A 16,076-nucleotide genomic window follows, 5' to 3' on the forward strand; every position below is an offset into this window, starting at 1 on the left:
CTATTTTAACTTATTTTAAGATTTTAACTGGTTCGGGTGATTCAACTTGTGCATTATGGGATGTTGAATCTGGTCAGTTGTTACAAAACTTTCATGGCCATGGTGGTGATGTGATGTCAATTGATTTAGCTCCAAGTGAAATTGGTAATACGTTTGTCAGTGGGGTAAGATTATGCTTAAGCTTCATTTTTATGAGAAAAAATTATATAAACAATAATAAGTTTCAAATTAATTGAAAAACAGAGCTGTGACAAAATGGTATTTATATGGGACATGCGTACAGGGCAAGTTGTTCAAAATTTTGAAGGTCATCAGAGTGATGTAAATAGCGTCAAATTTCACCCAAGTGGTGATGCAGTTGCTACTGGTTCAGATGATAGCACAGTAAGAAAATTAAGCATTTTTGTTTTAATATTTATTATGCTTATTTATACATGTTTGTTGTTTTTGATTATCAATAGTGTCGACTTTTTGATATGCGAGCTGATAAAGAGGTTGCAGTTTATTCAAAAAATAGTATAATTTTGGAGCAAATTCTGTAGATTTTTCAGTCAGTGGTAAGTCATATTATTTTTTATTATGTTTATGTATATTAAAGTCAAACATGATGTGATTTTTGTTGGAATGATGAATTGCAAAATAAATTTATGTAATATGTATTAAGAACTGTTATTTTTTATGTCACTTAGGACGATTATTATTTGCTGGATACAATGATTATACAGTGAATGTATGGGACACTTTGAAATGCCAGCGAGTCTGTTTACTTTTTGGTCATGAAAATCGTGTTCATGTCTCCAAGTTTCCCAGATGGTACAGCACTTTCTACTGGAAGTTGGGATTACACTTTAAGAGTAAGTATAGTAACTTAAATGAAACATATATATATTTTGTGTTTTTGCATGTAATTCGTTTGGGATATTTATAAATATTTTATAAGATGCATGTTGTGTGTTTGAAATATTATAATATTTCAATAAAAAAAAAATATTTTCAAATTTTCAAAAAAAAAATTCTTTTTTAAATTCAATAAATTTCAAGTTTATTGCATATAATTTGTATTTTTTTATTTAGGTCTGGGCATAATTCCAAATTTATCAAAGCCAATAACAAAAAAAATTATATAGATAAAAACGCCATTTGATGGATTTCAGAATTATATGTTAAAGTTCCATAAAATTAGTAGCATTTAATGCGATTAATAATACTCATATATTAAACAATTTATTTATTTATATCTGTGTTATAGATTATGAATAATCATTCAGATACGTTAGTATATGAATTTGTTTTTATGTGATAAATTTTATAGTTTTTATTAAGTGACAAATGGAACAACTTTGCGAAATATCAACATCAACATTTGTGATCAACAAAATGAATAGACGATATTTATAGTATATAAATACTTTCAAAGATATTCAAATCTATATTCGAACATAATATTTAATTATTATTATTCCATTATATAGTTTAAAACAATTATTAAAATCAAGATGGTATTTAATACTTTATTTAACCCTTAGAACAGTATTATTTAATGTCATAAAATTAAGTAATTGTATTAGGTGTATTATATATATATACGAGGTGTGTTCAAAAGTACCCGGAATTACAATAATTAAATTTCGCGGGTTGGAGTGTCTGATTGTCAAATTTTTTTTTTATGTGTTGGTATACATTCCCCTAAAGTATGATGAAATTTTCAGCTAATTCATGTTTACTTTGTCTGGTAGTCGCTAAGGTTCGACGTGTTTTTCTGAGCTCGGCGATTTTTACAATGGAAGAATTGAAAGTCAAAGAATTTGTATTAAATTTGTTAAAAAATGAAATAAAGTGTTGCAAAGTGAAAAATTCACCAGATATGGCTCCGTGTGACTTTTTCCTATTCCCAAGTTGAAGAGACCCATGAAAGGACGGCGGTTTTCCTCGATTGAAGAAAATCGCTGAGAGTGCTCAAGGACATATCAAAAAGGAATATCAAGGGTGCTTCGAAAATTGGAAAAAACGCTGGCAAAGTGTATTATATCTGGGGGGACTTCTTTGAAGGGACCACATAAGTAGACGAATAAATAAATATTTTTTGAAAAAACAAAACGAAATCCGGGTACTTTGTGAACAGACCTCGTATATATATCTATATATTATATATATATATAGATATATATATATATATAATATATAATATATATAGCAAATATTTAAGAAACAATGTGTAAACTTCTTTAAATCTCAAAAACAAAAATTCATATCCATTTTATATTATTTATTTATTTTTACATATGTTATAATAGAAATGTTTACATTAATCCTCAATAATTTCTTCAAATTTATTCTCTGTGATACTATATCTTTGTTGTAATTATGGCTATTATTCCTAAAGTCTCTATTATTGATTTTTTTATATTTTTTCATTTCTAAATCATTAGTAAAATTCTCGTAATTATCTAAGTTTTTGAAACCTTCACTAAATGATTCAAATCCATTTTGTGATTTTTGGTCTATTAAGAATGGAGATTTACGCTCAAATCTTCTCTTTCCTTTGTATTGTGATAACTCTTCATCTGACATAATCTTTAAAAAAAAATGTGTAATATTTAAAAAATTATGTGCAAAATGTAAAAAAATATAAACTATGATTTTATCTCTGATTTTTTTGTATTGTCTTCAGAAGATTTATATGCATATATATATATATATATATATATATATATATATATATATATATATATCTTAGAGGAAAAATATCTTACCTTTCTAGTTGGAACATGTTTTAAAGATTGTGCCCAATCACTAGTACTTCTGACATCTAATAATATTGAACATACTTGGTTTAATGTTAAACTTTTTGAACTCTTACTCCAAGCTAAATATTTATCTAATGGAAAACGGGCCATCCTTAGGCCTTGCTGTTTAGCTTTTGCTAATGAGAGGGGTTCAGTATTCGTCTAAAGAGAAAATATTTTGAATCAGATAAATCTTATTAAATCTATTTTTCAGTACAGTTATCATTTTTATGAATCCTAGCATATATATATACATATATATATATATATAATATATATATATATATATTTACCTTATCTACCATAGCTCCAATGATATAAACATCATCGTGATTGAACTCTTCTAAATTATTTCGGCAATGTGGTGTCAAATAAACTAATCTTTCCTTAGGAAAATGGTTTAAGTAACTATCTTCATGAATATTTAATGGGAACCAAGGCTCATCCATTGTTCCTGTGAAAATATGCAAAAATGTAGAAAAAAATTATAATGAAAACCTACAAAGTATATATTTCTATACTTATATATTACTTAATTTTTTTTCTCAGTATAAATTTTTTGAGTGTTTTATGGTCGGGTCTTGCCTATTAACATTACAATAGTGTAAATCAAAAGAAAATCGTGTGCTCTATTTGCAGCAAATAACAACATAAGCTGTTTCGCTGTATTCATTCTCGATGTGTCATGTGCTCAGTGTATGAACAATCCAAAACTAGCGGTTGTCCAAATTGCATTGCTTGCACAAGTCTGAATATTTGATGAAACTTGTTAGATATTCTAATTACAAAGTATAGAATTAAGTCATTTAATTACCTATTATTCAAAAACTGGTTCACTGTTGTATCATACAATCTTAAAAAAGTATTACCGAATAAATCTGTATTCATTTTCTATGGCTTCTTTATCTCTTTCTTTAAAGTATTCTTCTCTATACTTTTGCATTTCTTCTTTTTTTGCCTTAAATAACAATGCATACTGATAAATAATTTTAGAGGGTTTGTCTATAATATATATCTTTTTACTTGTAGTGTGCGATTATGGCAAAATATGTGTGATTTGTTTTGGGCATGATTTAGATTCGCAATATGATAATAGTTTAATTTTTTTTTAAATTATGGACTGGTTATTTGAGGTCAAGAAAATTATATTCAAACAAATTAATTTCAAATATTTATGCAACATAATTATATATATATATATATATATTATATATATATATATATATATTATATATATATATATATATTATTTAAATATACTTCTACAATTGAATACCTTCTCATTTTCATTTGCTTTTTCGTTTTTCCATAAATATTTTAGATATTTTTTCTTGCTGATCTGCAATAGGACAATATTAAATTCTAATATATAAGTAATTTATGAATAAAAAAACTAAAGTTTCATTTTTTATATCTTGAATTGAGTAAGCTCACCGAGATCTCGTTGACAAGAGATATTCCCATTGATCTAGCTTTATTGATGAATAATTAGGAACTTTATCCCCATCTTGTCTTAAAACTTGAACTTCTAGCATCAAAATATTTAATTTCTCTAATAACTCTGGATTTCCTTTGGTTATTGAATCTATTGCTCATCAGTAAGTGCATAATTTTCTTCGGGTAAGGCGTTAGTACAAAAATGATTACAAGCGAGGTTCAATATATTTTTAACAGGATTTATAATATTTTGTTGTTTTTTGCAAAATTGCGTTTTTGCAGAAAATTGATACTGCTTAACCTCAAAATAGAACTTACGTATTTGTGCATGGTTTTAATTACACGAATTAATGTTGATTTACTTTTACTTATTTGTTTGTAGATTTATGATTTCTAAAAATATATATATTTCTTATTCGTACGCCTTATTTCATTCGAAGTAAACCATATTTATTATATTGTCTATGAAGTAAACTAGTCTTACGTTTAAATTATATACCAATGCAAATATAAAAAACGAAATATTTTTGTCAATATTTGTCGCGCTATAAGATTACAGCTCATACGATTATTTTTCATAAATAAAAAAATTATTTTTTAATACTGAAATGATTTTAAATATTTTAAAATTTTAAGTGAATCTATAAAAATATATTGTACATAACCTCATATACATGTTTGTCTAGGATTACGACCTGATGTATTGGCTAATTGCTGTTTTGATTGATTATAATTTTTTCTAACAAATGTTTACATTACTTTAATTTATAGTTTTCTAATATAAGAAGTTTAATTATTATCATGAAGTATTTAACTAGAAAATTATGTAAATTTCTTTGGCATATAGAGAATGTTCAAATATGCACTTATAAAACTTTTAACCCTTGTTTCAAGACTGATTATATATGTAATAAAAATAATCAAGAAAGAATATTAAAAAATATAAATATAAGAAAAGGTGTAGGGAATATTATTTTAATAAATGAGTTGAATGATAAAATGATCAAAGCATTTGAAGGAGATAAAGAACGTTTTCTACGACTTATAGAACAAGAGATATACAAATTACCTAATGATACACATCCTGATGTCATTGATTATAATGATGAACCTAGAGAAGTTGAATACATTGATGCAAAACCTAAATTTGATTTCAATCCTTTCGATTTGGGAGATATTGGAAATAAAATGAATATATTGAGAACAGATAATCTAAGCGCCATGACAGGTTTCTTTTTAATTATTTTTTTTATGCTTACTTATAATTATACAAATATTTTAACAGGTCCAAAAAGCTATGTTTTTATTGATTCTTTAACACATCTTGAGCGGGCTCTAATACTATACACAGTAAATGTATTAAAAAATAATGGCTTCAAGTTTGTATCGGTCCCGGATATTTTACCATCTACAATAATTGAAGGATGTGGTATGAGCACTAAAGGAGATCGCAATCAAGTATTTAATTTAAAATTTAACTGTTGATATTAGTTATTGTATTTATAATTTTTTATTCTTTCATAGGTTTATCATCTATCAAATTCTCACGGTAGTAATCTATGCTTAGCAGGAACTTCTGAAATATCCATAGCTGGCTTACTGGCTGGATCTCAAAATTTAAATGTTGATGAGCCAATAAAATATGCAGCTATTAGTAGATGTTATCGTGCAGAAACTTCGGGTGTTGCGCAGGAAAAAGGAATATATAGGTATCATTATTATATAGCAATTACTAAAACATAGATCAGCAATTAATTTTTCATATTGATTATTTAGAGTGCACCAATTTACTAAAGTTGAAATGTTTTTATGCTGTCATCCAAATGAATCATCAAAATTATTAGATTATATAATAGAAATACAAAAAAAAATTATAACTCCACTCGGAATACATGTGAAAATTTTAGACATGCCACCTCATGAATTAGGTGCTCCTGCTTATAGGTAACTGAGAAAAACACTGTGTTTCTTAAGAGATAATATTATATTCACAAAATAGGAGATACTATAATAATATATAATGTAATATCAGGAAATATGACATGGAAGCATGGATGCCTGGAAGGAATATGTGGGGCGAAATTTCAAGTTGTAGTAATTGCACAGATTATCAGGTATATTCATGCTAAAAATTTGTTTTGAAACAATAAATTTTACTAGAATTTTTGCTAAAATATTCTATGATCAACTTAAGAGATATTATTGGTTACTAATATATAAATAATATTTTAGTCACGGCGATTAGCTATAAAATTTGAAAAAAATGGAAGTAAAGATTTTGTACATACATTAAATGGTACAGCTTGCGCTGTGCCAAGATTACTCATAGCACTTTTAGAAACACATCAAAAAAAAGATGGAACTATATCTTTACCTAAAGCCTTAGTACCGTTTATGAACAACTGTGACAAGATAAAGAGAATGAAACGAGTACCAGATATAAAATTCATCAAAAATTTGAAGGTCTAAAACAGAGTAGGTTGTAAATATTTTTAATAGATTATATATATTTCATTTCAATAATACATATATTATTCAATTTCAGTAGCATTCAACTTCATTATTTTTTTATATATATTTTAATATTAAGATGCTTTTTAAATCCTTTAGGGAAAGAATTGAAATGAGGGGCTTTTAGTGCATTGCAAAATAAAAATTCGGAATAATTTATGCATATATATAGTTAAAATTTATATTCCACGTTTATATTTATTTACAAAGTAACACTACCAATCATAATTTTTAATTGATCAATTATTTAGTTGAAGTTCTGGTTCTTTTATTCCAAGAGAAATTAATTCCATAATTTTTAACCTTTTCTGGTTTTGTGGTTTTATGCTCAACATACCACTCCCACCCATTCTTCTCACAATGAGCTATAGCATCTTCAGCGGAATTAAAATCAATTTTTAAGTTTGATAGGGGATCACCTCTAAAAATACAATTTTAAATTATGTATGTTATGTATAATTTGAATTCTGCAAATTTAGTTTTAATATCTTAGTAATATGACTATTATAACTTTTTATTATAGTTATAAATGCGATAGAATAACTTGTGAAAAATATTGCTTACGTTGATGCCCATCCCATCAGTGGATTTTCCCAGCGTTGCCTGTTATCAAATTCCATTTGCCAATGTTGAATATTGTTGGTTCCACTTTGCATGGCATTTTTTGGTGGCTTATAAATACGTACTCTTCTAGTTTTGATATGCTCTTCAGGAATACCAGATATAGGTGCAATGCGCATCTAATGAACAATGCATATTCAATTGCAATATATATATATATATATATATATATATATATATAATGCGTGTGTGTGTGTGTGTACCACACAATAGATAATGAAGTATTTCTGCCAACATACTCCATAAATGAATATATATCAATTAATATAAACCTCTTCTTGGACTGTAATGTAACCCTCAAGCTTTTCTTTTTGTTCTACTTCATCACTTTTCATGACAGTTAATTGATTATCTAAAATTGGAGCCTCATTGGTTTTTAACGCTTGTGAAATGTCTTTTGCCATACTGGAACATACTGAAAATGCCTTTACATTCCTAGAAATAAAATATAATAAATACGAATGATACCCAGGAGATTAAATAAAACCGAATAGAAAAATGTAAATATTTATTCATTTATCCTATATATGTAATCACTAGCTTTTAATCGCCGTGATGTTCTTTTAATGTCCTTTGTTATGTCACTTATAAATATTATACCTTGCAGCAGGAGAATGAGTTGTTGCACCAGCTAGTACACGTAATATTGAAGCCATCATAACACTATATGTTTTAAATAAATCTATATAATAATCCAATATTTATGAAATAACCTTTTACCCAGAAATATAATTTTGACAGATCGAGAATTACGGACTGTATAGAGTGGTTCAGAGGTTCAGGGCATAGATAAAAGAAGAGTTCAGGGCCTGTTGTCTCGCCCGCGTTCGCCAAGTTTTGTTTAGGTGTCGGGAACCAGGCGCACATTTAGCGCTAGTGAGCCAATGTCAAAACTAGACCAAAAGCAACCAAAAGGTTGGTCGAAAACATCATGTTGGTTGCGAAGAAACGTCAGTGTTCTTCAGGCCCTAGTCCAGCGATGTCCAACCTAAATTACTCTTTGGGCTAAAATCTCTCATGTTGCATTTGACACTTGAAACCATAGATAAACAAGTATAACTTGAAACCACTTGAAACTTGTTTATCTATGCACATTCTCTTCTTTTATCTATGTCTGGTATGTCTATGCACATAGATAAGTAAGCATCTATGCACTTGACAGCGGCTCACTAGCGCCAACATAACTAAACTCCTTAACTACGCTTAGTGAACGCGGGTTTTATTTTAAAACAAATAGTCCCGTTGTTCTTTCTGTCATTATTCCCCAGACCTAAACAATATAATAATATTCTGCATTATTCTGCAGTCTTTCAAATTTCAATGTGTTAAAAGATTTGTGCAATAGTTTTGATAGTAATTGCTTTTTCTTCTTGAAAAAATCATAAATTATGGAATAAATATTTAACTAGTATATAATAATTTTCTATAATAATGATAGTTCTATGTGCCATTTGCAATGAATTACTCGAAAGTTCAGTGGAAATATTTGTTACTCCTTGCGGACATGTATTTCACTTAAAATGTCTTTCCCAGTGGCTTCCGAGGTACGAATTCTTTACAATTGTAAAGAACATTAGGCTAATCTCAAACTTGTATAAAGTTTTATGTGTAAATTATTATATAGATCTTCAACTTGTCCAGAGTGCCGTCGTAAAACTACACCCTCCACCATACAGAAAATTTACTTCAATGTTTGTGCAGACAGATCTCTTCTCGATGACCCTGCTGTGTTACAAGAACAGCTCTCAGATGCAAAATTAAGGAACAATGATCTTCAAAAATCTCTTGAAGAATCAAATGATAAAGTATTTTCTGAATATTTTTATTTATTATTTATTTTGTGTATGTTTTTCTTTATTATCTATCAATATTTATTTGGTGCTTTTATTTAGTACGTTTATTTAGAATGCATCCTCCGTGAAGAAGACGCTTGTGCTGTATATAAATCTTGTTATTATCAATAAATAATAGTAACTAATTAATAACTTAATATGCAATGCAATCGATTCGAGTGTAATTTAACTTTGAACTTATTTTGTATTATATCCACTAATTTTTATATATTACATTTTAATTTTTTGTGAAGATGGCAAATATTTTATATTGCAGTTGAAATCATCTGAAAAAAAGGTTCTGAAACTTGAAGAAAATCTGATAAAAAAAGAGGCAGCTTATGATGCAATGAAACATCAATATTTATACTTCAAGGAACAGATGAAGGAATTATCAGGTCTAAAAGAACAGTTACAACAAATAAAAAAGAAAATGCAGTCTATGGAAAAGTTAGTGCATTTGGATATGTTTGTTATTACATTAAATAATGGTGAAATATATATTATTATTATCTTTAACTGATCTTTTATCATTTTAGAATTGATCTACTATTAAAATCAACATCCAGTGAAGTAGATACAATGATTTCTAATCATACAAGTGCTGCTGATTTGGCTAGTTTTGTATCCATACTCAAAAGGTGAACATTGTCAATAAGGAATTTTAATTTAAAATCTCTAAGAGTATAAATTTGAGAATATTTTTTTAAATACCTTAAATAATTTTAAAATTCAGACAGCTCAGTTCTAGTGAAGAAAAACGGAAAGACCTAAAAGTTGGGTATCAAAAATTGCAACTAGAACTTGTTAAATATAAAACCCAGTGTACTCGATTCAAAGAAAAACTTGAAATGCATAGGTAAACATTTATATAATTTCTTATATTATTTTGGAAAAATTATCCTCAAAGGCTCAAATATCTTTGAAATATTTAAGCAACGATGAAGAAAAACTTACTGATTTACATAGAGAAAAAGGAAAATTGCTGGAACGTATTACAGAATTAGAATCCATAGTGGAAAATAACACAAGTACACCACCCAAAAATGTAAGCAAAATTACGATATGCACAATTTTATATAGTTCCAATTTTTTATAAACTAATTGTGAGTCAAAAATCTATTTTTGAAAGTTTTCATGAAAATGGAAATGTATATATATATATATATATATATATATATATATCTATATACATACCTAAGTCTGTTTTTACACGGTCTTTTTGAACACGGTTTTGATAAAACACGGTTTGAAAATTGAATATTTTTAATTTTTTACACGATTTTATTCCATTTAGCACGATTTGAAATTTTATGTACCTAATTTTTTTCTGTCAAATTAAATTTTTGCGAAGTAGTCATATCACAAAAAAGTATTTATGAAAGAAAAAAGTCTGAAACCATCGATAGTATCGATAGTTTGCGAACACTAGCTTAAAGATTTAGGTGAATTCCCCTTTAGCGCGTACAAACAATTTTTACTGGTCAAAGCAAATATGAACAGCACTAATTTAATTCTTGTTCTTAAAAATTCTTGTTTTCACCAATTTAATAGTTTTAGAGATTAGGAACAAAACCCATTTTGTATAAGATCAATGTCTTTTTTTACACGTTTTTTTTTTACACGGATTCTCTGGAACCAATCTCCGTGTAAAAACAGACTTAGGTGTATATAAATATATATATATATGTATTTTTTGTAGAGTTTCGAACAAGAATCCAAAAAGTAATAAAAAATAAAAAAAATTGTTTTTTAATAAACTATTTCTTTATTTATTTATTCATTTACTGTCGACGTTTCGGTAGTTCATTACTAACAGCCGATCTCATAACATCGAGAGAATAATATTGTTTGGTTTTCAAATAATAATTTTAAAAAAGACAGAACTTATAGTAATTTTGATTTACAAAATTTACCTATTCGCCTGAAAAATAACTTTATGAGTTTCAATTTTTGATAAAATCTTTTTTAGTGAAAAAGTGCTAATGTATATTCAAACATACAGATGTCCTAAAGATGGAACGTACCTAGTTCCAAAACGTCGACAGTAAATAAATAAATAAATAAAGAAATAGTTTATTAAAAAACTTTTTTTTTGTTTTTTTATTACTTTTTGGATTCTTGTTCGAAACTCTACAAAATATACACAAATCCAAGACTCTACCATTTAATATATACGTATATATATTAGAGTGGTCCTTAAAATAATCATTTTTGAATTTTCTTGCTCCCAGGGGCTCGTATTGGTTTCAAATAGATAAAAAACAATTCTCTGAAAGTTTTAGCTCTTAATATTATTGTTTAGATAGAGCACAATTCAATCAAAGTTTGTATGGAAAGAGCATGGAAACATTTTCAAAAATTTTAAAAATGTTTTTTAGATGTGATGTAGCGAACAAATGAATGAATTATGTGAATAATTATGTATTAGAATATTATGTTTTAATTAATTTTACAGAAGACAAATGGACTAATCAACTCAAATAAATCTAAAAATGCAGAATCTCCATACTTGCAAGTTGAATCTAGCAGCTTTGGAATGATGCCATTAAGAACATTATCAAATAACAGCCCTGCAGTTGAGAAAAGGAAACTTACAACAGATAATAAAGTAATTAATTTTATTTATGACACATTATGTTCTATTATAAATTACTTGTTATTTATTTCAGTATTCTATATTCAAGAAACCTCGTATAAATGTTCAAACCATGGCATCCCTTTATTCTATAAACTTAGCAAAAAGTGAACGGGGTTCAAGTGGCAGTAGCCACAATGCTAATTTGTGATATTCTTTTGAAGATCATGATTATATTTTTGTGAATTAGTTTAATTTTATACATTGATTTTTTTAAATAAATAATTTATTTTATACTTAATTTTTCCATTTCATTTTTCATCTGTGTGATTGTAGTTGAACTAGGCAAAAATAGTTAAATTATAAGTTGCAATGATATATGTATGTTTGTCAGCAAGCATATCATAGCCATTAAAATAATAATCATAGAATCATAACAAAATATTCAGAATCTGACCAATAGCCAGAAGGATAAAAAATTGGTAATTGAAGCATTCCATTAAGAAAAAAATATGTTGTTGACTGTTCGGCACCTAGACAATATTAGAATATTAGAATACCCCGTGTTCGGCAGCAGACAGAAGAGGGAGTTCCGATTCCGATTCTGAAGAGGAAGAGGAACTTCCGAATCCTGAAGCTTGCACTTTGGTTCTCGCGCAGTGTTGCCAACATGATAAGCCAAAGATAATGTTTAACTGTCAATTTGAGGTGCGATGGGGTTGCCAGGTCGCTACAAATGACCTAAGTAGCGGTATCTTGTGAATGCTTTTTATCATTATTTGATGGAAGCGCCGCTTATAAGTTTAGTTCGGCACTTCGCTTGTTGTTTGACAATTTCTAATTTATAATCATTTTTGTATGTGGCATGGAGGGGTGATTGGTGATTCGCAGATTCGCTATCATTCGTGTTGCGAGAATCGAATTTTAGATAAGTTGTTCTAATCATATGTAGGTTTTAATATGATTGTCTATCCACTGTTCAGCTAGATACATATAAAAAAGCATTTTAAACAAAATGGGTCCGGCCGGTATTTTTGTTTTAACATGTTTTATATTGTCGTTAAATTGCGTATGGTCAGTTGACCGAAATAACTTTAAAACCTGTGATAAAAGCAGTTTTTGCAGGTAATGTTTGCTGGATTATTATTTTGTGTATATCTCTTAATTAATATATTTTTGTCATTTTTAGGCGATGCCGTAAGGTTTCTCCAAATAAATCCCCTTATGAGCTAGTCATCGATAGCTTGAATATAAAAGCGGATTCTGTAGAAAGTATAATTCTCAACAGAGATAATGGAGTTCAATTTATTTTACAGATATATGGTTTACAAGTTAGTTGCAATTTTGCTATCACCTTACTTTATTTGCTAATACTTATTATTGCTGAAATTTGCTTCAGGATAATACTTTCCGAATTGTTATGGATGAGAAGTCTCCACTCAAGCCAAGATACCGTGTGACTGATGTTTTAAATAACAACTTATATGGTCAATCGTGAGTATTTTTTAATATATTGTATATATATATATATAATATATATATATATATATATATTTGTCCATCATTAAGATATTATCTATTATCTATTATATTTAGGATTAAAGTTATATCTAAAACAACAGAAGCAATTACACTCACATCTGCCAAAAATAAAGTAGTTCTACATACATATCCTCTTAAAGTGGACTTCTATAGTGAAGATGAATTAGTTGCAAGCTTTAATGCTAAGGGACTACTTCGATTTGAACACCTTAAAACAAAAGCCTAAAGTAAGAATATTTTTATTATATATGTTTAATTTCGAATCTATGAATCTGTTGTTTTCAGTGATTCACAATTATTTGAAAGATCAACTTTTTTTTTTTTTTTATTCACCACATAAATACAGACTATGTTACATATATAAATATATGAATTTCTAAAATATGCTTGATTATCTTGAAAGAGACACACCATCAGAATCTGGAACAGACAATGGTGAGACTACTGAAGAAGATGCTAATGTCCCCAACAGTTGTACCATCAATTGAGGTAATCATACAATATATCAATAAAGGTCTCTATATAGTTTTTTTCATTTTATAATATTTACTATATCAATAATCAATAGGATGAAGATCCTGGCAGTTGGGAAGAAAACTTTAAAGAACACCATGATTCCAACCTAATGGACCAGAGGCTGTGGCAGCAGATTTTTCTTTTCCCGAAGCAATATATTATTTGGTATACCTGAGCATGCTGACAGTTTTGCATTAAAAGCCAAAATCTAATGGAGACCCTTATCGATGTATATAACCTTGATGTTTTTGAATATGAGCTTGATAATCCCATGGCATTATATGGCTCTATTCCAGTTTTTGTATGGCCATGGGTTAGTACTTTCAATAAAGGCATTATTAAAATGCATAATAATTTTAAATAAATTGATTTTAAGAGAGTATCAATACTAAGCTACATTAGAAATCCCAAGCATATCACAATTATTTTATATGCACATTTAACGTTTCTATTATTTTTTATTATTTAAAATAATGATGATTGTTATAAAGAAATACATGATCATTATTATATAATTTTAAATGATTGTATCTACTTTAAATTTAATGTTTATTTATTTAATCTTTCATTTTAGCCTAAAAAGACTGTAGGTATTATTTTGGCAAATGCTGCCGAAACTTGGGTTGATATTTATGGACAAAATGACCCAAATGTTGTTTCCTCCATTGTAAATTTTGTATCAGGTAACTGATTATATTTTTTTTAACCAACAGTTCTTTCATATTCTAAACAAATTGTTAAACATTTATGTCTTGTTTCTAGGAAATACACAGCGAAAAGGAAGTAGAGGTGCACATTTTCATTCTGAGAATGGAATAATAGATGTTTTTGTCATGCTAGGACCAAAGCCACTTGATGTGTTATTCAATACTCCAAGTTGACGGGCACTGCACCAATTCCACAGGTTAAAATAATTATTTGATAACTTTTTTTTATTATTTCGTTTTTTTAATGATAAATATAAGTAAAAAATATTTGAATGTAATTATAAATGGTTACCATTTTTATCCATTTCAGCAATTCTCTCTGGCTTACCATCAGTGTAGATGGATTATAATGATTGAGAAGATGTTGTTGTAAATTCAGTTAACAATAAATTTGATGAGCACAATATACCAATGGATACAATGTGGTTGGATATTGAGTATACAGATAGTAAAAAGTAAATATAGATTCATTGAATTAAGGAATTTTTAGAAGTAGAGTATTGTAGATCACAAATGTAAATATTTAGTATTGTAATTATATATGAATCTTTTTTTTTTTAGATATTTCACATGGGATACAAATAGATTTCCTAATGCATTAGATATGAATAAAAATTTAACAGCCAAAGGACGGCATTTAGTAGTAATTGTTGATCCTCATATTAAAAGAGATGGTAATTATTTTTTGCATAATGAATTGACAGATCTCGGATATTATGTCAAGAGAGATGGTCGAGATTATGAGGGTAAAATCTTAATATATTATAGTTTATATATTATGGCATTGCTTCAAATATATGCAAAGACATTTTTATGTTTTAGGTTGGTGCTGGCCTGGTTCTTCAAGTTACCCGGATTTGGTAAACCCAACTGTTCGGGATTATCTTGGAAACAAGTAAATGAATTGCAATGTTATTAATTTTTTTAATTAACAATCAAGTACAAAATATTTTTATAAAAGATGATTTAGTTATTTGATATAATTGAAAATGTTGTGTCTAATCACTTCTCTAAAATATTTATTTTGTGTATTAGATACATGTTAGAGAACTTTCCTGGTACTACTTTGAGTACATATATTTGGAATGATATGAATGAACCTTCTGTGTTCAATGGTCCTGAAGTCACAATGGTAAAGGATGCAGTCCATCATGGAGGCTGGGAACATCGAACAATACATAATTTGTATGCTCTCTATCATGTAAGAATTATAAAATATTTGTGATTTGAATAACAAATTTAATATAATTTTTTTTATAATATAGGTTATGAGTACTTATGAAGGCCTTCTGAGAGATCTAATGGTAAACTAAGACCGTTTATTTTAACCAGAGAGCTTTTGCTGTTCTCAAAGTAAGCACACAATATGTAATGAAACTAATGAAAATACAAAAAAATAAATGCAGTAAAAATTTCTATATTTTAGATATGCAGCTATTTGACAGGTGATAATTTGGCTGATTGGGGACATTTACAAGCTTCTGTTTAAAATGTGCTTGACGATATCAGTTTCAGGTTATTTAAAATATGATTGTATATTTATTTT

General features: G+C 27.8%; 5 protein-coding genes and 1 pseudogene across 5 annotated transcripts in view; 4 read left to right on the top strand and 2 right to left on the bottom strand.

Annotated features, from left to right (window-relative positions):
• LOC113385255 (guanine nucleotide-binding protein subunit beta-5-like) overlaps positions 1-1,086 on the top strand; it is a 1,701-nt gene extending 615 nt beyond the window's left edge. The window contains 7 exon segments of the mRNA XM_026623094.1: positions 21-164; positions 244-384; positions 462-522; positions 525-557; positions 690-804; positions 806-854; positions 1,075-1,086. Coding sequence (XP_026478879.1) covers positions 21-164; positions 244-384; positions 462-522; positions 525-557; positions 690-804; positions 806-854; positions 1,075-1,086 — 555 coding nt within the window.
• Positions 1,087-2,334: 1,248 nt separating this feature from the next.
• Positions 2,335-3,674, bottom strand: LOC113385264 (mitochondrial ribonuclease P protein 1 homolog; the record flags this gene model as incomplete). The annotated part of the gene is given in 7 exon segments (XM_026623106.1): positions 2,335-2,574; positions 2,754-2,948; positions 3,080-3,240; positions 3,319-3,405; positions 3,408-3,458; positions 3,461-3,534; positions 3,601-3,674. Coding segments are annotated over 7 exon segments (882 nt in total), but the record flags the coding sequence as incomplete, so codon positions are not given.
• A 1,350-nt stretch (positions 3,675-5,024) lies between these two features.
• LOC113385274 (serine--tRNA ligase, mitochondrial-like) lies at positions 5,025-6,692 on the top strand. The gene is made up of 6 exons (XM_026623118.1): positions 5,025-5,451; positions 5,509-5,681; positions 5,748-5,932; positions 6,000-6,167; positions 6,256-6,337; positions 6,456-6,692. Exons 1-6 carry the CDS (start codon positions 5,025-5,027, stop codon positions 6,690-6,692), a joined length of 1,272 nt encoding a protein of 423 aa, XP_026478903.1.
• A 233-nt stretch (positions 6,693-6,925) lies between these two features.
• LOC113363233 (NADH dehydrogenase [ubiquinone] iron-sulfur protein 4, mitochondrial-like) lies at positions 6,926-8,114 on the bottom strand. The gene is made up of 4 exons (XM_026605720.1): positions 7,956-8,114; positions 7,628-7,790; positions 7,299-7,474; positions 6,926-7,155 (listed from the first exon to the last, which is right to left on the bottom strand). Exons 1-4 carry the CDS (start codon positions 8,012-8,014, stop codon positions 6,978-6,980), a joined length of 576 nt encoding a protein of 191 aa, XP_026461505.1. The 5' UTR covers positions 8,015-8,114; the 3' UTR covers positions 6,926-6,977.
• Positions 8,115-8,688: 574 nt separating this feature from the next.
• Positions 8,689-11,993, top strand: LOC113363827 (E3 ubiquitin-protein ligase TRAIP-like). The gene is made up of 8 exons (XM_026606306.1): positions 8,689-8,899; positions 8,980-9,160; positions 9,465-9,637; positions 9,727-9,828; positions 9,924-10,046; positions 10,124-10,235; positions 11,646-11,798; positions 11,860-11,993. The coding sequence occupies exons 1-8, from the start codon at positions 8,787-8,789 to the stop codon at positions 11,974-11,976; spliced, it is 1,074 nt and encodes a 357-aa protein (XP_026462091.1). The 5' UTR covers positions 8,689-8,786; the 3' UTR covers positions 11,977-11,993.
• A 787-nt stretch (positions 11,994-12,780) lies between these two features.
• LOC113385282 overlaps positions 12,781-16,076 on the top strand; it is a 6,997-nt pseudogene continuing 3,701 nt past the window's right edge.

This window comes from Ctenocephalides felis, unplaced genomic scaffold, assembly GCF_003426905.1.
Source record: "Ctenocephalides felis isolate EL2017-DRISC unplaced genomic scaffold, ASM342690v1 CF-g0.4_SCAFFOLD_00845, whole genome shotgun sequence".
Taxonomy (NCBI): Eukaryota; Metazoa; Arthropoda; class Insecta; order Siphonaptera; family Pulicidae; genus Ctenocephalides; species Ctenocephalides felis.

What these genes read in the sequence shown, in the direction of transcription:
- LOC113363233 (XM_026605720.1), bottom strand. Translation starts at nt 8,014, where the DNA reads ATGATGGCTTCAATATTACGTGTACTAGCTGGTGCAACAACTCATTCT. An exon ending in ACTCATTCTCCTGCTGCAAG is followed by an intron (nt 7,791 to 7,955) that starts GTATAATATTTA and finishes TTTTATTTCTAG; the next exon opens with GAATGTAAAGGCATTTTCAG. An exon ending in ACATTACAGTCCAAGAAGAG is followed by an intron (nt 7,475 to 7,627) that starts GTTTATATTAAT and finishes ATTGTTCATTAG; the next exon opens with ATGCGCATTGCACCTATATC.
- LOC113385274 (XM_026623118.1), top strand. Translation starts at nt 5,025, where the DNA reads ATGAAGTATTTAACTAGAAAATTATGTAAATTTCTTTGGCATATAGAG. An exon ending in CTAAAGGAGATCGCAATCAA is followed by an intron (nt 5,682 to 5,747) that starts GTATTTAATTTA and finishes ATTCTTTCATAG; the next exon opens with GTTTATCATCTATCAAATTC. An exon ending in CAGGAAAAAGGAATATATAG is followed by an intron (nt 5,933 to 5,999) that starts GTATCATTATTA and finishes TTGATTATTTAG; the next exon opens with AGTGCACCAATTTACTAAAG.
- LOC113363827 (XM_026606306.1), top strand. Translation starts at nt 8,787, where the DNA reads ATGATAGTTCTATGTGCCATTTGCAATGAATTACTCGAAAGTTCAGTG. An exon ending in CTTTCCCAGTGGCTTCCGAG is followed by an intron (nt 8,900 to 8,979) that starts GTACGAATTCTT and finishes ATTATTATATAG; the next exon opens with ATCTTCAACTTGTCCAGAGT. An exon ending in CAAGTACACCACCCAAAAAT is followed by an intron (nt 10,236 to 11,645) that starts GTAAGCAAAATT and finishes TTAATTTTACAG; the next exon opens with AAGACAAATGGACTAATCAA.